This window comes from Candoia aspera, chromosome 1 (genome assembly GCF_035149785.1).
Source record: "Candoia aspera isolate rCanAsp1 chromosome 1, rCanAsp1.hap2, whole genome shotgun sequence".
Lineage (NCBI taxonomy): Eukaryota > Metazoa > Chordata > Lepidosauria > Squamata > Boidae > Candoia > Candoia aspera.
In genome coordinates, this window is record NC_086153.1 from 297,312,811 (window position 1) to 297,339,069 (window position 26,259).

At 39.5% G+C, this 26,259-nt stretch overlaps 1 protein-coding gene across 3 annotated transcripts in view; it reads left to right on the forward strand.

Moving 5' to 3' along the window:
* TMEM63C (transmembrane protein 63C) overlaps nt 1–26,259 on the forward strand; it is a 73,140-nt gene that overhangs the window by 37,781 nt on the left and 9,100 nt on the right. For 2 of the 3 annotated variants that reach the window (XM_063290155.1, XM_063290156.1), the window contains 15 exons: nt 56–135; nt 2,578–2,610; nt 5,300–5,387; nt 6,126–6,163; nt 8,174–8,316; nt 8,497–8,548; nt 9,206–9,314; nt 9,994–10,067; nt 13,692–13,772; nt 16,001–16,121; nt 17,607–17,740; nt 20,414–20,536; nt 22,541–22,694; nt 24,201–24,307; nt 24,836–24,922. In XM_063290155.1, the coding sequence (XP_063146225.1) occupies nt 56–135; nt 2,578–2,610; nt 5,300–5,387; nt 6,126–6,163; nt 8,174–8,316; nt 8,497–8,548; nt 9,206–9,314; nt 9,994–10,067; nt 13,692–13,772; nt 16,001–16,121; nt 17,607–17,740; nt 20,414–20,536; nt 22,541–22,694; nt 24,201–24,307; nt 24,836–24,922 (1,424 nt within the window). The remainder of the gene's footprint in view (nt 1–55; nt 136–2,577; nt 2,611–5,299; nt 5,388–6,125; nt 6,164–8,173; nt 8,317–8,496; nt 8,549–9,205; nt 9,315–9,993; nt 10,068–13,691; nt 13,773–16,000; nt 16,122–17,606; nt 17,741–20,413; nt 20,537–22,540; nt 22,695–24,200; nt 24,308–24,835; nt 24,923–26,259) is intronic. The other variant, XM_063290157.1, reaches the window with a different exon arrangement.

Below are 26,259 nucleotides of genomic sequence, written 5' to 3' on the forward strand. Positions count from 1 at the left end.
GTTTTGCTTAGTGAAGAGGATCCACTAAGCCCATAATTCTTCTCCCCAAATGCAGGTACTTCTCTTCATCTTCTCTTGCCTTCGGAAAGCAGCTTGGGACTATGGACGCCTAGCCTTGCTGATGGATAATGACAGGTAAAATCTAAGCTTTCTAAAAGGATGGAAAAGCTGAAGGGTTTAGAAAATAGTGGAGCAATTTGCTGTATACAAGGCTTTTCCAACTTAATGTCCTCCAGATGTGTTGTGACTGCAACTCCAAGTATTACCAGCCCCTAACAGTCCAAGCATTTTTGGAGGGCATCAGACTGGAGATGGTTGCTGTACATGCTCCAAAATAATCAGTACTGACAGGTGCTCTGATGAGAATTGAATTCACAATAGCAGTATTAGCAAAGCTTCAAAACCTGGGATAACAACAGAAAAAAATGTCATCAAATCTATATGACCAGTGGACTGTGAAAAATGTTTTCAATGGTCCCTTAATTCCAGTAGTAGAAGAAAACATGAAATTCTCTTAAATTTCATTTTTAAAAGAGGAACAATCCAAAACAGTTTTATGTTTGTAATATAAGATGAAATCATAGAATTGTGGAATTGGAAGGGACCATGAAGATCATCTAGTCCAACCGTTTGTAATGTGCAGGAAAACCAGTTAAACCATCCTCAAGAAGTGTCTGTCCAGCCTTTTCTTTGTAGCCTCCAGAGATGGAGAACCCACAACTTCTAGAGGAAGACTGTTCCACTGTTGTACAGATCTTTTCATCCAGAATTTTTCTATATTCCATCAGTATAGTAAAATTGCACAACAGTAAAGACAAAAGCAGCAACAAAATAAGACTGACAGTACCAGAGAACTGGCTAAAATCATAAAGCTGATGGAATACGAAAAAAAAAATTGGCTAACCTCTTATCTTCTCTGCTGCTTCAATATATGGACTGAAAAGTCCAGCTGGTGATTGCTACTAGCCAAGGTTTTGAAGGTTAATATGCATGGAGGAAGATGGTGGACTTAAAAGGCAGATTTTAATAAAGAAGTACTTAAAAGAGAAAGCTGCAAGATGCCGTTGGGCCGACAATCAGATGATAGCTAGTTGATGAAATACATCAGTGAACCATGAGCCAAGAAAGGTGCCTTGGGGATAGTTCCCTATATGGCAGGTATCTGTTAGCCTTAATAGACTTCCTTCTCTCCCTTGTAATGTGGGGATAATCAAAACACCAAGGTAAATTAGTAGGGTTTATTTAGAGTAGAATACGCAGACATGTTTATATGTAACAGCTTTGAGTATTTGTTTCCTCTTCTGAAAACAGGCATCTCAGAATTATGAATAATAATATTCAGTAGTCTTCTCTCCACATAGTTGCAATTTCATAGAAAATTGGAAAGGAGAAATGTCAGCATAAAAGTCTACACAAGAATTCATACACAGTCTTTTATCTATTTCTCTGAATACATGCAATTTTGGAAGCAATTTCCCACTAGTATGTGCATTATTGCAAATGATTTCACCAAGGGGTTTTTTTTTGTATGTGGTTTTTTTAATGTGTATATTCCTGGCCAAAATATAGTCAAGTATATTAAATGTTGTTGCATTTCATTGTATTAAATGTTGTTGAAGTGTATAAAGACTAGATTATTGTGTTTCACTTAGCACATTAGCTTGGGAAGTGCCAATTGCAAAACAGCATCAAAGAGCCATGAATGGGGTAGGGAGGGCATATCCTGAATAGCCACAATACCTGTTAAGGTGATGGTTGTTTAGCTCACAAATATAGTTTGCAGCTCCATTGGTTTGGTACAGCATAGGACACAGATTTGCTTCTCAGCCAGCCAGCCAGCCTGCCTGCTGACTGGATATTCCCCAGCCTGTCTGCTTGGTTTCTCTGGAAGTGGCCAGGCATGTGATTTTGCTCTGCCATCTTATAGTGACCCCTCCTGTTTGGTGACCGGATGCATCATTCACTGCTTTCCCAGCCATGATTCTGTCCCAGTGTGCTAAACGCAAGCCAAAATTGCTTGATGAATATGAATAGCATACAGAACTGGTTGTTAGTTAATATCATCATAGAAGAAAAAGGGACCAAAATAAAACAGTTCTTCCCGCCAAGCCCAGCAAACATTCCCAGATCAGTTACAGTGCTAGCCAAACAAATTCCACCTTTGTTTGTGGTGCCACCGTATGCATGCTGGCCTCATCCGTTTGTTATATTTTATTGGCCTCACTCCTGCAGTGTCTACTTGAAGGCAGGATGATGATGATGATGATGATGATGATGACGACTGATGACTGTAGAGAGAGGTTCCAAAGTCTACCTGTGATTGACTTTTTAGTAGTTGACTGTAACCCAGTGTATGACATAGCACATTTATCTATGTGTTCATATAACACATAGTTCTGCTCTTTCTCCATATTGCAATAATTTCTTGGAGAAAAGAACACCGGTGTTGATCTCTAATTCTGATCCTTTTGGAGACGTTTGTCTTCATCCTATACATCTCAGTTAGTAGTATTGTTTGTTGTTATTCTCTGATTGTCTCTCCCCCACTGACTACCATTGTTCTTCTTTTTTAATCAGCCGTTTGTCTCCAAGCACATGGAACTCCTACGAGTAATGATACAGTGGTGATAAGGGAATGGAAGACTTGGGAAAATTAGAATTCTTGTGAAAGAAAAAGAATCACCACTGCTTTTAAAGGAGCATTTGAGAGTCTATCCATTCCATCCAGGAACAAGTAGCTTTCCCCAAATCAAGTGTTTGTCAGGGTGGAAAAGAAATAATGTATGTTTCTCTGCCTGTAGTTCAAGGAATTCTTGGCCTTGAAACTCTCTTTAAAAAGACCCAGGATCAAAACAAAATAATTTTATATCAGTGATACTTCCCATCTTCCAGAAGAGGCAGAGGAGGAGGGTGGATGAGTGGTGGAGGCAGATTGGATTAATTTTGTTAGAGATTTTACATAGGCTGAATCTGCTCTCTGTGCTGTTTTAATTCACTTCCTCCCCATTTTGCAGTGGCTTCTCTTTCCTTCACAGGATGTTTGGATGTCATCTGGTAATGTTGGCAAACCTCCTTTAAAATATTCTCTTGATCCTTAATCTGTGATGTATTGTCTGTCTGACGATGCTGAGTTTTGATTGTTTAATGTTGGGTGAATGGAAAGGTTATAGTCAGCATCTAATGCTTAAAATACAGTTTCTTCAACATTACCCTAAAATAGTATTTCCAGATATCCCTGCCTTTAATCTAGAGCATCACATTTTTATAATATATAGCGGGTGTCCTTTTCATGAATGCTACAGCTTTGAAATTACTCTTGCTGAAATTCTGTTCTGGCCATTCTTTTCTACTATTATATGAAATTTATTAACCCTCAGTTTGTGTAAATATTCTGTTACTTTTCCACTGGTGATTTGATTTGGCTCTGGGCATTGTTCCTTCTCCTATTTATGATACACCTTTTCCAGATACAATTATCAAATATGTGCCAAAGACTGCAGATATTGAAACAGAGTCCTGGAATGAAGGCTTTAAATTCTGACCTTCACCCACTTGTGAAATGCTACCTATGAGCAAAGAGATGCTTAGGATATGGAGTTCCTGCAGAGGCATCTACCTCAGCTATGCTGCTATGCAGGAAAGATCATAGCACGATGTCAATACTATGCATGTTTGGTATGTTCATTTTTTCCGTAACTAATGGACCAAATGTTTAGGACAGCGGAGAGCAACAATGGAGGAGAAAAAAAGATCCATTATATAGTCCACAAGCTCTGAACTTGTCAAATCATGATTTGCTTGCTGGGTTTGTTACACCTTGGTAGATATGAAGATGGCCAACCATAACTGTGGGAGCTGTGCTTCACTTGCAGAAGTTCCCAAAGGTAATTCCCAGTATCTTCAGTTTAAAAAAAAAAAGCAGGAAGCCTATGATGCTGAAGAACCATGCATAGGAGATGGTATTGTACTAGATAAAGGGTAACTCCACAGACTATTGGGAATTACAATTCAGCAACATCATACATTCACCACCCTGGCCATTATATGAACAAAGATGCTGAGGTAGTATAAGGCTGCTGCTTCTGTTCCTAAGAGTAGAAAGATGAACAATTGGACATAAAGCAATAAGGGTACTAGAATTTAAGCTTTCTAAGAAATAAGAATTGTTGCTAGCACACCCAAGCCCAGGCCACACCATCTGTTAAAGCTCCTCAGAACAGTTGAACTGTTGGTAATTCCATTCTGAACCATGGAATTCTTCTTATTAGTTTGTCTGAGAAAATTTAGCCTCTGCTTGAACTTTATCTTCCACATGCATAGATGTACTCTCTTCCTTGGGAATTTTTCTGTAGCCAGTCTAGATAGAAATCACACTTGCTAAGCAGATTATTCTTTTATTTTATGCCAGTAATAGAGAACTGCACAAGCAAACTGTGGGAGGCATCCTTGCCACTAACCCTGCAGTTCATCTTAAATTATTAGTGCCTTTGCTGTATTTAGGCAGTAATTATTAACACCATGATCTCAAATGGTGCAAAAAAATATGAAGCAAACTGCCCATCCTCATGCAGAATGAAATCAAGGCTGAAATAAAGTTACAGAGCAATAAAGGTAGAGAATACAGAGCATATACCACAAACCAGTAAAGTCCCTGGTAACCATAGGCTTCTGATTTCTCAGCTCCAACAATATACAGTAATTTAGGTAATTTACAATATATGACTGGTTTTTCCAGCAGTTAGTCATGTACCTTTTTTTTTCTTTCTGTGCAAACTTCTCCATCCCTCCCCATCTAAGATTAATAGATTCTTACTTAAAGCAAGCAAAATTTGAATGATTCAAGCAGTTCAGTCAAGAACAAGGATATATGTGCTCATGTACAGTCCTAAAGTCCAGTTCAGTAAAATGCTTTTGGCTGCACAAGTTCTTCTGGCTTCCAATTCCATCCTCTACAATGGCACCTATACACCTCTTCCAACACCACTAAAGCTGTAACATTTATTGGAGAAGGGCAGGCATATGTCCCCTTGAACTTTCTTGGGCATCAATATCTTCTTGGACTATTGTCACTGTAATTTAGGTATTTCAGACACCTTCTGCTTCCTCTTCCTCTTTTAGGGTTGTTGGTGTCCTGAGGTTGGGGAGCTGCAGATACTTAAAAGTGGCCTGGTCAGAATAATGGTCCTCTCTCCATTCTTTTCCTTTTTCTCCCCTATATTCAATTTATACTTTCCTCCTCATGTCTGTTTCCTCATTCCTTCTTTCCTCTCCCTGCCATTTCCTTCCTATATATGGGAAGCCTGACATCCCTCTTCTACGGAGAACAAAGTGAAAAAGAGAAGTCCCCATCTGAGACCAGCCCTTTGGATGCTGACAACAAAGATGTGGTAAGTTTGAGGGAGGCTTGGAGGGGTATGGGGGATTGGAAGAAACTGTGTGACAAACTGTCCCCCATTTTGATCAACTAGATACAGGAAAGCAAAAAAGTGTTGCTGATGCCATGAGGGTGAATGATGCCTCTCAGCTTTATGGACATACGAAATTACAGATAAGACAAAAGTGATTGTCATTGCTGCTCTTATCAAGCTGCTGTTTTCTGATAGTAATTTGATGATAATATTAGATCAAGAGAGCTGCCAAATTCAGTGAGGTAAATGGTCCAGCCACCTGAAACTCCTGCTTTCGATAATTTGTACAAGATTTCTGCAAAAATGTCTGGAAAAGACAAAAAGACACCTGGACAACCTGTCTCCCTAATGGTTTATTTCCAATACAGTAGTCAGTTTTAAAATTGTACCTCCTTTTAAGTCTGAACTCTGATCTCATGGCCAAGTCCCCTACTGTATCTTCCTTATTCCAAGCCAAGAGTTGGGAAATCTGTGTCTTTCCATATGTTGTTTGATTCCAACTCGTATGTCCCTGACTATGACCAAGGTTACTTGGCATTAAGCGGGTGGAGTCTTACAATATTGGTGGGCCCACAAATCCTTGTTTAAGACAAGTTTAGGAATATGCTCAGTTACTTTACTCTGCACCACATCTAAGGGAACAAGCACCCATAGATAGTTCTTTCTTCTGTAATTGATCTTAGCCAGCTCATTGAAATTCTCCAATTTCCTTCCTAGGGATTCTGCTCCTGGCTTCTTTCAATTTACCAGATGAAGTGAGTACATGCCACTATGGCACTATGGTGATATTGTTGATTGTTCATAACCTGCTCTACCTTTTATGTGATAAAGTGATTGCTGTGGTATCTTTAGCCATGGACTGTTTGCTCCATTAGATACTTCTCTGTGTAAACTGATTTTTTTCCCCCGCTCTTGCTGAGGAATCAGCAAGAATGCACGCACAGAGGCTTACTTTTGAATAGATAATACAGCATATAGTTACAGTGGTCATTAGGATCCAAGGGGGTTAACATGGTTTTAATGGGGCTGGACCTAGTGTTCAGCAAAGTGAGCCCTTTGCTTCAGGCAGCTGAAAAAGACGTAGTATAGCAACAGCAGTTGTTGATAGATAATCCAACTTTAAGGCGTGCACACGCACACACACACACACACACACACACACACTGCTCTGATTTTGGTAGTCAGAGCACCACTAAAGCAGCACTGATTTGTTCTAGCTGGAAACGAGTGACTGATAGCCTGAGCTGTCTCTTCTCACAATATCTGAATACTGTAAAGCAAAACCATCCCCTGAATTGCCATGTTTTAATCAAATAATTAGACTACAAAGTCAGACAAAGGAATAGCAGATAAGTGAATGATATTATTATTACTTGGTTATCACTTCATAGCAGAAAAGCTCTTCTTCATTTTGCACATGCAAAATACAAGATACACATGTTTTTTATGATGAAAATTTTATCCCCTGCAATCTGAAGCCTAATTCTCTAGATAGCCAACTGAGCTATGATGAAAATCGTGTTTCCTTTCTATGCTGGTGGTTAAAAGAAGAGAAAAGTTGGAAATTCAATAAAGAATTAATTACTCCTCCCACTCAGTTGCCTTATCAAACAAAAGAAATCTGCCACTCATTTAGCTATTGCTGTGTCATAAAGATATTATTTTCAAAGAACAAGGAAGGGTGTGTTTGTTACAGAAGGCTCTAGCAAAGATGGAATTTAAAAAAATAATAACAAACAGTCATGTTGAGAAAATAATTCAGTCCCTCTTCTTGCTAATCAGTACCACAGAGATTGGAACATAATGGTCTTTTGGATTTCTCATGGGACTAGATTTTACAACGCAATAGTCATTTTAAAAAAAAATCCAAATGCGTATGAAGTCCATGTTCTAAAATATATTTGGAAATGCCATACTTGAGGAAAATCTGTTTAAAACCTGTATAGGTTTCTTTGGAAATATGTTCCTCATCTGTATTGAGACAGATTTTTTTTTAAAAAATGATGCAGATGGATGTATTAGTGGAACAGAACAGTTTATGTATGAAAACCTAGAAAAGAAACAAAGGGGAGAGTGGGAGAGGAGAAGCAAGCAGAATAAATTTCTGAAAGCAAATTAATTGATGCTGTTTTCTTACCACCCTGACCCATCCTTCCCCAACCTTGTGCCCTCTAGATGTGTTGAACTGCAGGTTTCCTGCTGGCTGGAGATAAGGAGGGTTGCAATCCATCACATCTAGAGAGCACCAGGTTAGGTAAGGTGGTTCTGGTTTTTGAGGTATCATGTATGGTGGCTCGGAAAAGCAATTTTACATCAAATTACTATTATATGATGCTACTTCACTTTATTATTATTTTATTTAAAGGGAACTTCCTCTCAAACTCTCTCCCTCCATTTATGCTAAAATAATTCCACTTAAAAAAACATATTTTAACATTATGGGTGGGAGGTCTCGGTTTTGTTTGTTTTAGTGCCCCCTTTGATTTGAGGAGACTCAAGATGGCAAGGGATGGTATTCCAGTTTGGGTGTGCTCACTTACTCATGATACTTTTTTGGGTTACAGAGACCTAATTTTATTCCACAATAGTATGATTATTAGTCTACATAAAGCACAGAAGTAAAGTCCCCCTTTGCTATGAGCATATCATCCATTTTATACTGGCAGAAAATCTTTATGGTCAGTGCTGCTTTTTCTGTTCTGGATGAAAAGAAAAGGGGAAGAAGGGGATGTCATTGAGTTGACTTGCCTTTATTTCTTTCTCAGAGATGAAGAAATTCAAAGCAAGTGTGGAGTTGATGCCACAACCTACCTCTCCTTCCAGCGGCATCTGTTGGTGTTGCTTTTGATCACTTGTGTACTGTCCGTGGCTGTCATCCTTCCCGTCAACTTCTCTGGTGATCTCCTTGGTATGTAGCCCTCCAGATTCACTCGATAGTTAATTGTTGAGAGCACCAGTATGCTAAAACCTCAAAAATATCTGTGTACAACTTTGGAAGCATTGTGAGTACAGTACAATGATATTCTAGGAAGAAGAAAACGCCTTTTGTTTAAAATGTACTCACCTCTCTCTCCTTCCTCTCTCTCAGGGAAAAATCCAGCTAATTTTGGCCGAACCACAATTGCAAATGTTCCCAAAGAGTAAGTAATTCTACTTCCTCAGAGCTGAACTAGTCACTGTTTGTAATGATTCATTGTATACGAGATGGGCGGCAGAGAAATTTGACAAATAAATAAATAAATGGCCTTGTGGGGCACGTTCTGCAAATACACAGAAATAATCATTCATTAAATCCTTACATTTTGTTTGACATTATGAGTCCAGGATATACATGTGAATAGTATGCATTTATGCTCATGCGGTTGTATTAATATGAACAATGTTCAGCTGTAAGATCCAAGTAGTAAATATACATTTCTGTCCATCTGTGCTTCCCCTGAAAAAGAAGAACCACTGGTTTTAACAAATTCTGAACCGCTGATTTCTATACTGTAGCTTTGTCATTTTGAACTAATGCCGATGAAGGTTCTATTTTGGTGCTCCACCTTGCAAGCATTGGAATGATTTGTTTTCCTTTAAGACATTGGTTGACTGCGGATTCTTCCATGCACTAATCATGGTTCCATAACAATATGCAATGGTGACGCTGACTGTCTGTATTACAGATAGACATATCCTCCACGGCTGAAAACAAGGAATGGCTGGCATGCCCCAGGAAATGGTGGTTATCTTGTCTTCTGGCTAAGATACCTCATTTTTCCCATCTGAAAACGTCTCTCCTTTCTGCTCTATTGCAGTGACCGTCTCTTGTGGCTGCACAGTATCTTTGCTCTCCTCTATTTCATCATCACTGTTCTCTGCATGACTCATCATTCCATCCAACTAGAGTATAAGGAAAATGAAAAGGTAACAATTGCAGTGGCCCCATTCGCACCTCCCTTTCTGCCCTTTCAGAGATGCACACTGTAGATCAATGTTTCTCAATCTTGGCAAATTTAAGATGTGTGGACTTCAATTCCCAGAAATCTCCAGCCAGCATGCTGGCTGGGGAATTCTGGGAGTTGGTCCACACATCTTAAACTTACCAAGATTGAGAAACACTGATCTAGACATTCATCATTTGCTGTACCAGGCTGAGGAAGAAAGATATTTGCCCAAATACTGGTTTCAGATTGTTTAAATGCTGTGATTCAGTGGTGACAATACAAATCTTGCTCTGAGAGAAGCAAACTCCCACAGCATAGGCAAGTTGCCATCCCAGGATCATAAAATAGGAAGAGATAGGATATCCAGTGCAATGCCCTGCTTGATGCAGGAAATTAAGAACTCCAGTGAGGGTGACACAGCAATATTTTAGTTAGCAATTTCTATTATTAAACTTACCGCTAAATATTTTCTTGCAATGTTCAAGCGAACTATATCCTCCTGTAACTTAAGTTTATTATCCCTAGTCCTGCATCAGAGGAAAATAATGAGTACAAATAGTAATAGAGTTTAAGTGGCAAAATACTTAATAGGAAAGTGACTAATGCTGTAACTATTAAAGTGCCTCCACTTCTGGCTTTTTCCCTTCTTGTCTTTTCAGCTGGCCCGGACGTTGATGGTTACCAGGATTCCCAAAGAGATCACAGATACATCTCTTGTTATCAAACACTTCCAGTAAGCTCAGTGGCATTATTTTTTTTCATAAACATGCTCTTCCTCTTTTAGCTAATGCTAACCATGGTGAGGAGGTAAATTTTTAAATGTTTTTTTTTTCCAAAATGGATGCAAAAATATTGGAGTTCAGATGACAAATATGGTTCAGTCACTTGCAAATAGTCCATGTAATTTAAAGGGCTGGGTTTCTTTACAATAAACATGACCTTTTCTCAGTGCCTGGAAGTACGAATCTGCTCTTCCTTGGAAGAGGCTAAGTACTTCATAAACAATGCAGTGCTAGGCAAGTACTACTAGAGAAGCAGGCCACTCAGACAAAGATGTTGTGTTCCCTGCTGCAGCAATTATGGAAGCCCAGAAAGTTTTGCTGCTTCGTTGTAAAGACTGAGCATCAGGTGTACAGATGTTTGTGCCTGTGCAGTGCTCTTGTTTGGAATCATCTAGAGCTAAATTGCTTTTTGGGTGGGAGACTTGCCCCACCCCTACATATATTAGTATAGCTTCTGGCCTGAACTCAGTTAATTTTTATCACCATATTGATAAAGCCTTCACTTTAGGTTTCTTTCTACTAGCCTTTTCATAACATTTTCCAGTCTTTTTAGTTTGTCATTTGGTACTTCTTGCACCTCTTTTGGAGAATAACAATTAACCTGTGACCAGTCTCTCATCAGGCCTCACACCAGGACACTGGTTTTCAGGGGGATTATGACAAACCACCCTCTGGATGCCTACTCAGAAGGTACTGATTCTGTACGCTGTTCCATAGTGATGAGGACACTCTCCCTGAGATCCAGGTTTTCACACATAATGGTACTTGGCTCTATGGCATCTTGCGCTATAAAGATACTGCTGCAATTATTTTCCAGCTAGTCCTGAGACTCTAGATCAGACTTCGCTCAAGTCTGTGTCAGGCATCTGATCAAAACCTTAAGTGTATTATCCCTAATCATCTTCTATTTTGAATAGATTACAGTCTGTTTGCTACTATTTTCCCCCTTCGGAACAATTCCCATCCTTCCTAGTGGGCAAACCACATCTTTTTCCAACATGCTGGAGGAGAACATCAGATATGATCTAAAAACCACCACTGTCCTGGCTGAGTAGGTCTCTATGTTTCCTTCCTTCCATCCCCTCTCACAATGCAGTTAAGAGTAATAAACACCTGATCCCTATCCATGCTCTCCCAGGAGCATTCTACTACAAACCATTTGTTCGTTTGTTTGTTTTTCTATCCGGCCTTTATTATTTTTATAAATAACTCAAGGTGGCGAACATACCTAATACTCCTTCCTCCTCCTATTTTCCCCCCAACAACAACCCTGTGAGGTGGGTTGGGCAGAGAGAGAGTGACTGGCCCAAGGTCACCCAGCCGGCTTTCATGCCTAAGGTGGGACTAGGACTCTCAGTCTCCTGGTTTCTGGCCCGTTGCCTTAACCACTAGACCAAACCGGCTCTCCTGTTGCATCAGTCCAACACTGTCTGCTTTTAGGCCAGACCTTTGAACTCTCACAAAGCCTAGGGGGGCAGGTATTTTCTAATGCCTTTTTCAAGTCCCTAATATGTTGAACAGTATAGGGCCTAGCACAGGACCCTGAAGTATGCCACTCTACACTTTCTTCCAGCTTGACATGGAGCCATTGACATACACTCAGGATATGATTGTTAAGCCCATGTAGCATCCCTTCCTGCTTGGAACTTCTCATATTCTTTAAGCTCATCTGGAAGCTGTTTGAACCACTTGCCAACTGCAAGTTCACCTCTTTGCAACACACTAGTTATCTATATGCTTTGTCCTCATACCTGGTTTTAAATAATTCACTTGGACCACATAATGCTGAACACAGTATCAGAATTTCATTTCAGCCAGGACATCATCCTCTTTATTTTCTTTCCAAATCTTTCTCTAACCAACCGGAGAGATCTATAGAGAGCATTCACCTTCTACTTAAATGAGACATCAGCCTTTCACAAAGAGCCCACTTTCACTATGCTTGATTTTGAACAGTGCGTCTCCAAGTGGGTCACTGTTATTAAATGGCTCTGTTGTGGATTGTGCCAGATATCATCAGAAGTCATTCCGCCTGAATTACATCAGGCCATCAGGGACGTTCCATTGCCAGACTATGGAATGCGGGCATAACTCTCAATGTTCGTGAAGCATCACAGGCTGGACATTTGGTTCATAAGGATACAGCTTTTGGGAAGGTGGTTTCCTTGTTTCTGACCACCAAAATCTGCCTGCAGATAAATTTGACCTGCTATCTACCCATATATGTGACTCTTAGAAACCACACTGAAAAACTGATAACAAATTTATAATTAGGGCTCTTTAAATGGGCATCTATTATTTTGTCACCCCATCCACCTGTCTTTCCCAGGTGGAGTTCTAATTCTTAATTCTAAAAGTATGCCCATTCAAATAATCTCACTTACAGCAACTAATCATATTTTCCCTTTTCATGAAACAGCTCCTCTTGTGAGAGTTGATTTCTGAAAGCTGACATGGATACCAGATGGACATTGATTGATTGATTGATTGATTGATTATGTGCCATCAAATTGGGGTTGCCTCTTATCAACCACATAGATACATTTTCTCCATGACGATCTGTCCCTAACCTGGTCCTTCAAATCTTCCAACTGTGCATCCATCACCAGTGTAACTTAGTCCATCCATCTTCCTCTTTTTCTCTTTCTTTCCACCTTTTCCAGCATTAGAGCCTTCTCTACAGAGCTAGGCCTTCACATAATGTGTCCAAAGTAGGATAATTTGAGCCTAGTCATTTGTGCCTTGAGTGAGAACTCTGGGTTGGTTGGTGTGATGACCCATTTATTGTCCATAGTACAGCCAAGAATGGTATTCTCAGGAGACTTCTTCAACAGCAAAGTTCAAAAGTGTCAATGCTTCTTCTGTCCTGTTTCCTCGAAGTCCAACTTTCACTTCCATGATGTCAGAGGGCATAAATACCAAGGCTTGCCCTGTTCTGATGTATAGGCACATCACGGCATTTGAATATCTTTTCCAATGCCTTCATAGCTGCTCTACCAAGTTTTAGTCTGTGATGTCTTTCTTGACTGCTTGTTCCTTTACTGTTGATGGTTAATCCTAAGAGGCAGAAGCTACCTACCTCTTTGATATCTTCATTGTCAATTCTAAGGCGGGTTGTTGTACCTGTTGGCATTAGTTTAGACTAGTTTAGACGATTTAAGTTTAGTCCCATTTTTTCACTGTGCCCCTTGACTTTTATTACTAGAGTTTGCAGATTCTTTGCATTTTCAGTTGTCAAGTTAGTGTCATCAGCATAGCACAGGTTATTGATGTTTCTTCCTCCAGTTTTAAAACCACGCTCATCTTCTTCCAGTCTGGCTTCCCTTAGTATACTGTATATTCAGCATATTGGTTGAATAAATAAGGGGAGAATATATAGCCTTGTCTCACTTACTTCTCCCCCTGGAGCCAGTCTATTTTGCCATATTCTGTCCATGCTGTGGCTTCTTTACCTGTATATGGGTTTCACATGAGGACAGTGTTCTGGGATTCCCATTTTTCTAAGCACGTTCCACAAGGAACATCAGAACAACAATAAGATCGTTATTACAGATTTTGATTATCTCTCTTGACAGTGAGGCTTATCCAAGCTGCACAGTGACTGGGGTCCAATTTTGCTCTGATGTTCACAGACTGATGAAGCTGGATTCAGAGAGGTAGGTTTTCAGAAATTTTGCTTAGATCTGGGTTATTCGGAGTCCCTTGGAATTTGTGGAGGAAAATGTCCTGGGATTTCTGTGCATAGGGATTGTGCTAGAGGGAACTTCGATAAAAAAAATGATAGACAATAATAAGCACCCTGCCGTATCTAGTGTAGGGGCAAAAAGGAAAGGACATTGAACTTGTCCTTTGCTTAGAAAAAAAGTTTTTCATCCTGGCTATACTTTATCCAGTTGTGTATTCCCTTAAAATACAAGTGTCTCAACAGAACCTATTCAGTTTCTGATCCCTGTCATTTTTGCATATTTTTTAACCCATATAATTCAATTCAGTTTCTATATTAATTTGCTATTTTAAAAAAACTTCTCAAAATGTATGTTTAATATAATATACTGTATTGGTTCAGTTCATTTTATTTGTTGTTCATTTAAAAAAAACTGCATTTCAGGTAATGTTTCACTGGAATGAACACATTATAGTTAAAGAATATTAATTTGATAAAAAGAGCCAGTTTGGTGTAGTGGTTAAGGCATCAGGCTAGAAACTGGGAGAACCCACCGGGGTTCTAGTCCTGCCTTAGGCACAAAGCCATCTGGGTGACCTCGAGCCACTCTCTCTCTCTCTCTCAGCAAGGGCAAACTACTTCTGAAAAACCTTGCCAAGAAAACTTCAGGGACTTGTTCAAGCAGTTATCAAGAGGGACTTGAAGGAACAAAAAAAAATATGATAATATATCTGGAAATACATTTAAAGCGGTAAATCTTTCATAGTTCTCTGAAAACAGGGCTACAGAAGCAATCAGCAGTGCTGGTCTTGGTGAATAGATGGCTCAAGCTGATTTTGGAAGATTATAAAGCTTGGCATCAAACCTGAATTCCTGAACAGGGAGAGGATGCCATCATTTGGGGCACTTGTTTTAAAAACACCCTTTCCTGGGTTGCCCAATCAGCCTTTTGCTCTGTGAATAAAAGGAGCTTCCAGTTTTGGAGCTGCAGCCATGCAAGGAAGGCCACAATACAAACAACTATTCATATTTTCCTATAGGCTTTTTAAATTTTTCAGTTTGAATACTGGTTAATAGTAGCAAATCAGGTGAAATCAAATTAAATGCATAAACTTCTACTTAAACAAAACAGAAATGTGCATTTCTCTTTATTTCTCACATAACGTTTCTCAAGTAACAAAAGATATGACAGTTTCAAGAATACAGTAAGTAAATGTTGCTGTTGAAATTCATTTATAAATATGTGTTTTAATGCTGTGAAAAGTTTTTCAACACTTGGGAGTAATACAAAATCCAGTGGATGATTAAATAAGGTACTGATCACCTAGTTTCCTATAGGAATGTGAAAATACTGAATTCTCTAAGCATCTTTGGCTTGAAACTTGTTTCCCAAATAATCTCCCTATCTTACATATACCCTGGGCACCAAGGGACTAGCTGAGGTCCTCTGTTGTAAAGTCCAGTTCATAGAATTTTAGGAAATGAATGAAACTATGGCTCAAATTCTTGTTATGCTCAATAGGCATGTAAAGATTTTCCTTGCATGACAAAAGAAGAAAATAAACTCTTTGTTTTAAAAGCGTAATAGACACAATGAATCAGATCAAAAGTTTGCTTGGCCTAGCATTAGGTCCTCACTGTGGCTAATCATACGCCTATCAAATGCCAGCAAGCTAAATTGAGTACAAGAGTGTTCCAATAAATCCTTCAGAACCAACAGCCAATGACATGGTACATGAATTTGTCTTAATTGCCTTTTAAAGTCAACCAAATTGCTAGTCATCAAAGGTGCTCTAATCAAACCCTTCCTGCCAGTTGGCATTATTCATCAGCTTTCATGCCATCATAAAATACACCATTTTCTGAGTGATATCCCCATTCTTTTCAATGTAATTACGTATCAGCAAAAGAGAGGAATAAAGAGATCCAGCCCAGGAATAATGGAAGCCCCACTCGGTCTGATCTGGTCCACTATGGCCTTCACAGCACTGTTCACAGAAAATATCCTTACGTTTTTATGCCAAGTTATAAGTGCCAGAAATTTTCATTTGTAAGAACATGAAATACAAGATTTGGAAGGTGCTATAATTCCAATCCAAATGCCCCACAACAAAGTGGAACTTCTGCAGTTACAACTGCCATTAACTACACCAGACTTTGGGTGTTGGGAAGAAATGGATGGCTGCATTAACTTTTTTTTTCTAATTTTGTACCTGCCAGGCGCAAGGCAATGAAAGGGAGGCTTTACTTCACAACCAAGGCTCAAAAGGAAGGGAAAATTATGATCAGAATCCATCCTTGTTCCCGAATCTTCTGCTGCCGTATTTGTGGCTTTGAAGAGGTACAAAGAATATGAAGATATGTACTTATAAAAAATCAGCCCCGGGAAGTTTGGGTCTCCTGTTCCCCCCATTGATGTGTTTAAATGCTGCCAGCCATTGAACTGGACTAGAGACAGTTTGCTTCAACCACAGAAATATCACATACTGACCATAAAAGAAAAAATAGCCCAGTTCAAGAGGAAAACTGACTGCCCAATCCTGCCATGCCACTCACCTAGGCTGAGTTCATGGCAAAGATGAAATTTCAGCTTTGGACTTCCAGATCATTCTTTTTAGTGGACAGCTGATCTAAGAGAAGCTATATCATCAACACTTGCACTGTTTCCTTTTATTGAACACATTTTTTTTTTTAAAAAAGGGAGATTGTAGCCATGCCACTTCTTCATCACCTATACAGCTCAGTGGTTGTATCCCCAGAAGCATTATGAAGGAACCATACAAGTAAACACATGCCCCTTTTCACCCTGAAAAGAACCATGATGGGTCAGGATTTCTGTTTGTACATGGTCTATGAACCTTCATCTTCATGTCTGGAGTGCCCTTCATGTTTTATTTATTTTACTTACTTACAACATTTATACTCCACTTCCTACAGCAGCTGAAGACAGTGACAGACTAGCGGGTCTTCCCTACTTTTATTCCCATAACAGTAAACTTGAGAGGAGGGTTGGCTGAAAAAGAATGACTGATCTGAAGTACTTCATGGCCAAGATGGGGACCTGAATGCCAGTTGACCAATACCACCCACGTGTTTAGCAAATATATAAAGGGAATCATTTGACTATCCTGATAGAAAAAGCAACAAAAAGTGAGAGAAAAAGGTCTGATCAGGACTGGCACCTATGGCAAATATTCAAGTGACCCATTTCAGTCTTAGACTAAAGGCAGGAATAAGTTAAGATTAATTTCAATAATATTTTCCTCTCTGCCTTATTATAGGGCTCCCAAAGCACTTCACAGATGGGTAAAAACTTTAAAGATGGTGGAATAGTTTTGTGCCTTTTCTGAAAGCCTATTTCAGTTAGCACCATTGTGAGGACATTTTCATCTGGTATCTCTTACTCTTACTAAGCCCGTCATTCCTTGTTATGGTGGTTGTTGCTTTTTCTCATGTGGCATCTGCCAGAAAGGTTTGGAAAGACACAGTTCCTCCCTCCCCCTTGGATGGACACACCTTGCTGGAGCAGCCAAGAGTTGTTTCTTGGCTGCTAATATTGTTATTGGGTCTGGTCATTGACTCTCTCTCATTAGAAGAAGCATAATCTGTTTATCCTCTTGGGGGAATTAATCCGCTTGGATTAAACCACCAGATATCATTTCACGTTCTTTCCCAAAGAATTGTGTGTTACTTGGAGAAACAGCCAGTGAAGGCTGTCTCTGGGAGAATACAGGATGACTGTTAACCCCATCCAGCATTTATTCTAGCTGACGTTTTAAAATCAATGAGGAAAAAAAAGAAGTAAACTTTTTTTTTTTTTGGTTAGGTGGATGCTGAGCAGTACTATGGGGAGCTAGAGGAGAAACTGACAGATGAGTTTAATGCTGAACGCAGCCGGATTGCTCTCAAGCGCCTTGACATGGCCTTCGTCACATTCCAGGATGAAAGGATGACGGCCACGTGAGTCTCCCTAATACAAGGCCAGCCTAAGACTTTGCTATCTGAGGCTAAGAAGCCGGTGGAGTGACACTTGAACCTTTACAGTACTTCAAAATCAGCAGTAGGCTTCTGCCACAGTTGAGGCAGCAGGATAATTTAGAGCAGTGTTTTTCAAGCGTTCTACCCTAAGATATTTTGACAACAGAGTGCTGTATATTTATTACCCTGCTTCTCACTGAATTAGATCAAATAATCTCATAAGTTTGCCTGTGCAGTTTGTAAAAGAGGTAGGGCTTGTACCAAGTTCAAGGCCAAATTTTCAAACCATGAAAGCCAGAGTTTTGCCTGGCCCTGCAAATGGGATTGTCTGTGTTCCTGAAACGTATGATGCTTCATCATGGTTTCTGTGATTTACGTATGTGGTTATTCCCCATTCATAATCTTTCAGAGTTTACAGAATAGTTCAGCAGGGGCCCTGTCCTCCATGTATACCCTGCCACTGTCATTGATCCACAGGACCCTCTCTGTTCATCCATGAGTGGAGCTTGAGTGATCTTGCCATATCTGATCATTATCTATTGTTTATTATTTGCTTGTTTATACCACCACACTGCCAACAGAATGCTGCTGGTTTACCACATAAATGTCTCTAATACCTCCTCAGTTTATTCACCATCTCCTTTGATGCTCAAATTGGGACCAAGCACCCAGCTCTTTTAGAAGGTCTCCACTCCTACAGAAAATAAATTGGTAGGGTGGCAAAAGCCGTTAAGGCTCAACAGTCTTCTCAGATAATAGAGGACCTGGTATAGCAGTAATTCTAAGGTACTAGAGCTTTACTAGTCATTGTCCTAGAGCTTTCACTTGAAGACAACAAAAAACTTTTGGGCCACGCTAGTTTCTATGCTATTGACTTCTCACCACATCAAGAATTTTATAAAGTGAAGGAAGAGAAATGCTGCTTCTTATTCTAACATCCAGTACCTATTTCTTACCATCAATAATGCTTTGCATCCACAGATAAGAAGAATGTAAAATTGTACACTCTTGTATACAAGTTATACTTCTTTGGAACTTTCTCCCTCCATATTGCCAGTTATTACATGTTCATGACAAAATGCCATCAGTTTCATTGGAGTAGGTATCCCTATACCTATCACATCTACCAGAAGAAAAGAGGCAAATAATTTAGTTTTTTCAGGCTAAAGCAGTGTGATTTGTTAATAGGAATTTACTGACTCAGTAGCCAAACTCATGGCATCCTCCATTGCCTTGTGTTGCCTTGCTGGCTCCACTCCACAGCCATTGAAGGCTAATGTTAGAACTGAGGACCTTTCCTTCAGTAAAGATGAATTATTTAGCAGTGAGGTTAATGAAGTTTGTACAACATGCAGAGAGAATCTGTGGTCCCATCCATGTCTTGGCCAAAGGTCACCCGTTGTGTTGTTTTTTTTAAATGGAAAGGACGTACTGTTTTTGCCCTGGGTCACTCATCAGAAGTTGAAACTGCTTACATGCTCAGTACTGCAGAGCCATAGGGTGGCCTCAAGGCTCTAAGAAGTGACTTTGACCTTGATAATTCCCTTATTGGCCCTTTGGGACCTGGATCATTTTCAATGTATAATAGTTTCCATAATCTTTGGGCTCTGTTGATCAATCTTCAAAGTTATCATGTTGAGTTCTAGGCTATCATCACACCAAATTGCTCTGCAGAGACACATAATCTCTGTGTGTTCATTTGCAGTGGCCACTTGAAGAACTGCCATTACAGATAAGTAGCCCGTTCTTCTTTATGTATCTAATTGCATACTCAGTTCAACTATATTTCCACTGGAATTGGTGTAGCTGAGAGAATATGCTTGAAGACTATTCCTGCTAGGTAATGGTTTAAAAGCCCTCAGCAAGACAATCCTGCTATATCCAGGCTTATCAGTATGGAGAGAAGATAACCTTGAATCCCCATGGATGATATTGCTATTTCACTGACAAAAATCCTGATATAAATGAAATTTCTCAATATTTTGAGTAGGTTTAGAAAGGATTCTTCATTAGTCACTTCATTAGATGAATGCAAATCACATCATCCATGTCATTTGCACAATGACATCATGATTCACGTGATGTCACTTGCCACCTACTGCATACATCCATGACCCTTTCATTAGAGAAACTATAATGCCTTGCTTCATTACTGCTATTCCACCATGACAGCATTAACTGAGATCCCTCCCTTTTGCTGCACGCAGAGCTGTTAAACAGGTAAGATTTCTCTCCCATAAGGTATCTGAGGGTATGATTTTTGTCTGTGTCTCCTTCTGAAGTATCTAGCATTGGTTTTTTTTTATTCTGGAAATATTTGATGGTTGCATTTGGGTCATACTCCCTTAATATTTAAGATTAGATATCCATTTGGGGGCATTAAGCTGCTTCTTAAATGAACTAAGATAGGCATGGTTTATTTCATGTCATGCCTGAATCTCCATAAATGTGTAAATGTGTTGAGTGACATTTGTGAAGGATAGAAAGGATATAAATGTGTTAAATAAAGGAATTGGTAGTTAACCACATAGATAATACTGTTTTATAAACAGTGGACTGGGTAAGGTAATCGATGTGATCCTTTTCTTAATTCCAACTCACAGAAGAGGAACCAGGCTAGTTAATTCCAGCTCTTGCGTCTTCTTTGGTTTCCAGTATTTTAAAGGATTACAGCCGCATCCGCTGCCACAGGCATCCGCAGCAGTCATCTGTTACTACAGTGGTGAAGTCCCATTGCTGGGGTGTCAGCTACGCCCCTGCGCCCAATGACATCATCTGGTAAATTCTCTTTTTCTTCCCCCAGCTTGGGTTTCTGTAGTGTACAAGACCAAAAAAAGAAACCAACCCTAAAAAATACTGAAATGCTAAGTTCCCGTTGTAGGTGTTGTACATTTCGTGAGTTGAAAATGAGGCTTTTAGTCAAGACATTACACAGCACAATTAGTAGCCATGATGGTTTGTGGGGGAGGGTGGATTTAAAATCCAGCACATTTCAGGAGAAATACGTTGGAGAAAGCATGCCTAGGAGTGACACCAAGTACAAAAGAAATATTGAAGAAATGTTGTGTAGTTCTTGTAAATACTGGTGAATCTAGTGTTTAGCCCAGGAATTAGTAATGCAGCAACTACAGGGACCACAATCCCCAGGACACTTCTAAATAATATTAGTGGAACAGCAGAAAAGTATTCATTCATTGGGTTTATAATAGACTGAGCAGTGTGCACACCCAATACAGTAATCCTATTAAAAACAAGTATATAAAATATAAACTCCAAATACTCCAGGCATTAATGACAGCAAATCACATGTATATATTTCCCTAAAAGGATGATCAAAATACATCAAATCCCAAAGACATGCTTAAAAAGCCAGGTATTTATAGATTTCTGAAAACTTGGCCAGGACAGGGTTGATCATTCTGATCTCTGGAAGAACTGTTTTAGAGGAAAGGAGGGTAGGTACTGAGAACACCTTTCGCTGCTGTCACTGCAGGGCCCTGGAGAAGAACCTTTTCCTTTTCTTAACAAATGAGCAGAAACAGAATAGGCCCAAAGATACCCAGTTCCTGAGTGACAAAGGGCTTTATGGGTAACAAGCCGCACCTTGAATTGCACCCAGAAACTGACTGATTACTGGTGCAGCTCTCAAAGCAGTGCTGTTAAATGGGTAAAGTCACTGGCATCCACCATGGTCTGAGCTGCTGCATTCAGAATCAATTGAGGCTTATGAGTAGTCTTCAAGGGTAGCCCCATGTGGAGCACATTGCAGTAGTCCAAATGGGAAATGACCAAAGCATGAATGGCTCTAAGGAAGGCATCCTGCCCCAGAAAAGGTTATGGCTGAAATACAAAATGAAAGAAACAACATGACTAAAATAATATCACCATCCACAAACTATTGGCTTTGTTAAAAATGCAGAGTTTCGTGATGGGAAAAATTCGGAACGATACATAGCCTGCTATTTTTTTTTCCAAAAAGTTGGAGTCCTCATAAATACATATGCACCCTTCATGTTATTCCCTTTTCAGAGTAAGGAATATTATGTAAAGTGCAGAACGAGATAATCAGTAAGCAAAAGAAATGGAATATAAGAGATATAGGAAAAGAAAAGGAAGCCTAACGAAATCTGGTTTACACCAACACAATTTACTATACCTTTTCATACTTGGAAACCATCCTACTTTCTACCACATCCATATACCAGTTCATACTTTTATTGTTGTTGTTATTTAAACTTCTTATGTCTCTTTTTGGAGATTTCATTAGTTCTATCCAACTATGACTTTCTCGATCTCCACCTTCCCTGGAGCCCATTGCCTTCATACATTTGCTCTGCCGTTTCAGTTGTTACTGCTTTTTTTTCCATGTATAGTTCTGATAAAGTAATTTTAGATTTTAGACAACATTATGATGGTCATAATTTTTGTGTGGATTTTAATTTGGTTTTGATTGTTACTTCGTTGTATTGTTAATGTCCACAAATTGTTCCATTGGTGGGCATTGCACAGTAAAGGAATTATATAAACAAATTTTGCCCTCAGGCTAGTTTAAAAAGAGAATCAGTAAGTGCAAAGTTCAGCAGAAGTCATCTAGTCCCAATGTTTTGTGAAAGATAAATTTTCCTGTGCAAAGTTTGTAGTTTTTAGCTGTGTTATAATCTAAATACAAAAGGACAACTGGGGGAAGCCTTGTCTTGAGACCAGCCCTAACATATTGGTATTGGACACAGCTTCCTTGCCTCTGTGGCACGCAACCTCCAACCCCTGCTTTCTTTCTCACAGGGAGAATTTATCTGTTGGTGGTGCTTTGTGGTGGGTGCGATTTATCCTGCTCAACATCTGCCTCTTCATCCTCCTCTTCTTCCTTACTACGCCTGCCATAATTGTGAACACCATGGACATGTTCAACGTTACGCGACCTGTGGAGACCCTCAAGGTGCATAGCTTAGTTCTTCTGTTACGTTGTACCTTATTGACCCTGAAGCCTTATTTCAGGGAGGATAATGTCTCACTCCCAGCCTTTTGGGTCTTTCCATTCCATGCTTATTCTCACTTCCTGCTCCAGATAATTGTACTTGCCTACACACTGGGCAGACAATGATAGCTCTAGCCAGATTTCTGGATAATGAAATGCTGCCTGGGTGGATAGCATTGTCTGAGAGTTCACCAGCAGCATACAGGACAGATAAGGCATTGCACAAGGTCAAAAATGTATAAAATTAGAAATAATCTGATCTGCAAATGAGGAACCAAGGAACCCTTAGGTGCATAACAGGTTGTCTATAGAGCTCCTTTTCCCAGGATCAGCTGAACATCCTGATCAGTTGCCAGGTGAGGAACAGATTGGTGTTGCCAGTTCCAGTGTTGCTCGAAAATGGCAGGAAAATGGCAATTGCCAGTGAGTTCACTGGGAGGAAGGAAAAACCACATGACTTCCCTTTTCCTCCTGACTACCTTCTCAGAGACTAGGATTCTGCCCCCCACCCAGCAGTCCATCTCAGAGCAGGATACTGGTGATCTACAAGCAGGATGGCTGGAATGGAGAAAGATCTCATGACATTTCCCTCCCTGCAGCTCTGCTCAAGACTGCTGGAAAGGAAGAAAAATTGCCTTCTCCCTCTCCCCCAACCACACCCCTGCAGAAGTGTGTGTGCAGTGTGAATGTGTGTGTGTACACATAGGCGCACCCTACCTCTCCATCTGAGCAGCTGTTTTGGCCATTAGAGCCAGAAAGATTATTCACCCCAATTTAGAAACTCCCTGCTTGATGCGGCTGCTTCAGTTTGGATTAGCAAAATGCCTTAACACTGGTGGGCTGTTGGAATGGTGTAAGTCATTCTTTCCTGTGTAGAAAGAAAAAGAGCTGTGGCAGAAACCACTCGGCACAAATCTAATTCTCACCCTTTGCCTCTGAATTTGCCTTTACTGTGTCACAGTTATGCACAGTAATGAAGGCTAAAAAATGTTTTAAAACAGAACACTGGAATTTTCCAATGGTTAGTTTTTCTTTGGAAAGGAACCTCATTTTGTAAGTTCTTTAATAAGAAGCAGATATCAATTGCAAATACTGCATTAGGCAAGTGTATATATTCAGAATATGATTTTTTTTTCATGCAATCCATAGCAAATGTATATGTTCAAGGCAGATGTTCTTAATCAGAAAATTTTCCCATGCAAACAGATATTCTTCTCTAAGCACATTAGGGTCTGTGACAAGTAGCCTAATTTCATCAGAACATTTTCCGGTTCAAAATGTTTGAGCAAATCAAACCTCGCTAGTTCTAATCCCCAGCACTGAAACGGGGGGAGGAAGAAAAGCAGTCTAGGGTGAGCTACCAAGCAAAAGAAAGAACTTCAGTTCTGTTTCTTGGAAGTTGTATGGAGAAAAAGCTCCTGTTTTGAGGAAGTGCTCAGCTTACTCCCTTTCTCTCTCACCTTCCAGAACCCTGTTGTGACCCAGTTCTTCCCCACACTGCTGCTCTGGGCTTTTTCTGTGTTTCTGCCTTTCATTGTGTACTACTCAGCTTTCTTTGAGTCACACTGGACAAGGTAATTCCAATTTTCTTTTATCGCTTTGCTACATTTTCAGAGTTTCTGTAGGAATCTAGTTTGCCAAGGCAATGAGTAAAAAGAAAAAACAACTGATAAATGTTCAGGGGACCCAGACGATCCAGGTATTTATTGTTTCGTTTTGTTTTTTTGTCACATTTTCATTGCACCTGTATTTGGAAACATTCTGGATAAGTCTTTCATTATTCAGGCATTGACAGGCTTACTTTCTTTCCATGTCACTGTCTTCCCTTCTGGCCAAAAAAAACCCTGCCCCCCTTTTTCTGGAAAAAAAATAAAAATAAAATAAAATTGTTTAACCAAAATTAACTCTGCAAAGAAATATGGGCACATGGGGTTAATTATGTATATTATCATCAACTTTCTAGTGAAAGCATTTTGGAACATTTTATTGATACAAAATTTTAAATTCTCTCCTGCAGAATTCTCTCCCATATTTGTCTGATTTCTTTTCATTGCTGCTCTCTCCCCACTTCCCAAATAAATGCACTTTTGTTTTTTTCTTAGGTCCAGTGAAAATCAGATCACAATGCACAAGTGTTATTTCTTTCTGGTATTTATGGTTATCATCTTGCCTTCACTTGGATTGACCAGGTACAGAGCAAAGCTGCAAATTGTCCATGCACATCAGGATTTCCTTATGAATAGCTTATGATAGTACAACAGGATTGGGTTTTTTTAAAACCCCAAACTGAGTGTGATGCTTTAAGTGTAATGTGTTGGTTGGCCATGGCTGCAGGGCCCTCATACTGTAATTCATCTCCTCTCCTCTTTGATATGCTGCCCATATCAAATTATATTATTATTATATTAAAGCTGGGCAGTAGTTTAAGGGTACTTTCAGACAAGGATTTATTTCTTGTTATGGACACGTTATTTACACTGTAATATAGTGTGATATCAGAAAGCTGGCGTAATGGAAACAAAACTGGTCCAGTTGTATTTGCCTATAAAAGATGTAGAGTTATCTCTGTGCTAATTGTCCATCCTGCAGTTCCATTCCTCACAATGTTTACATCAGCCCTTCATAGCTCAGTTACCATGGATTGTTCACATCCATGGCTGGGAATGCAGACAGGCAAAACGTCTCACTATGGTTTTGTTAATACACAAGTTAAATGTAAACTGCCCAGAGTCCCCTTTTCAGGAGAGATGGGCGGTGATAGAAATTTGAAAAATAAATAAAAATAAAATACTTAGCAATGTCTCATAAGAAGATAATATTTCATGTAGATATTCAATGGGATTTGTTCAAGTTTTCAAATTAGTCATTGATGTTATTTTAAGTAGTAACACCTGCTGAAGTGAGTTGCAGCTCATGAAAGCTTATGCCTTTTAAGAAAATGTGTAGTCTGAAAAGGTGCTATCAGACTCCCTCTGATTTTTGGATACCATAGACTAACATGGCTCTCCTCCTACAATATTTAAATAGTATGTCTGACTCCTGCCATTACAGTCATGGTCCTATATTAAAAATGCTGTGCAGTAATTATGCTCAACCAATGCTTGGAGAAAAGTAACACAAACACTTTTAAATATGGGAACAGCAACAAAAACAATAATGCTCCAGCAGTTAATAGATTATTGAAGTAGACAGCTAAAAGGATGCACTAAATGCTTTCCGAAAAACAAAAAAATTACCAACTTCTCAAAAGCTGTGAACAAGGAAGTATGAAGGTCCCATATTAATATTTCACCTACCCAAAGCCGCTGAATATACGCAGAGCAGCTGACCTGCTGCGAAATTGATATGGTATCATCATCATCACAGCATAATCATAATTTCCTGATCAGCATCTTCAGTCACTGGAGCCTGATTCCATTATTTTCAGAGGGGACATGTTTGCTGTGTTATACATGGTAGTCCTGCCTCCAATTTTTTGAAATGGGAACAAAGGCTGCTCACTACCTCCACACCATCTCCACAACCC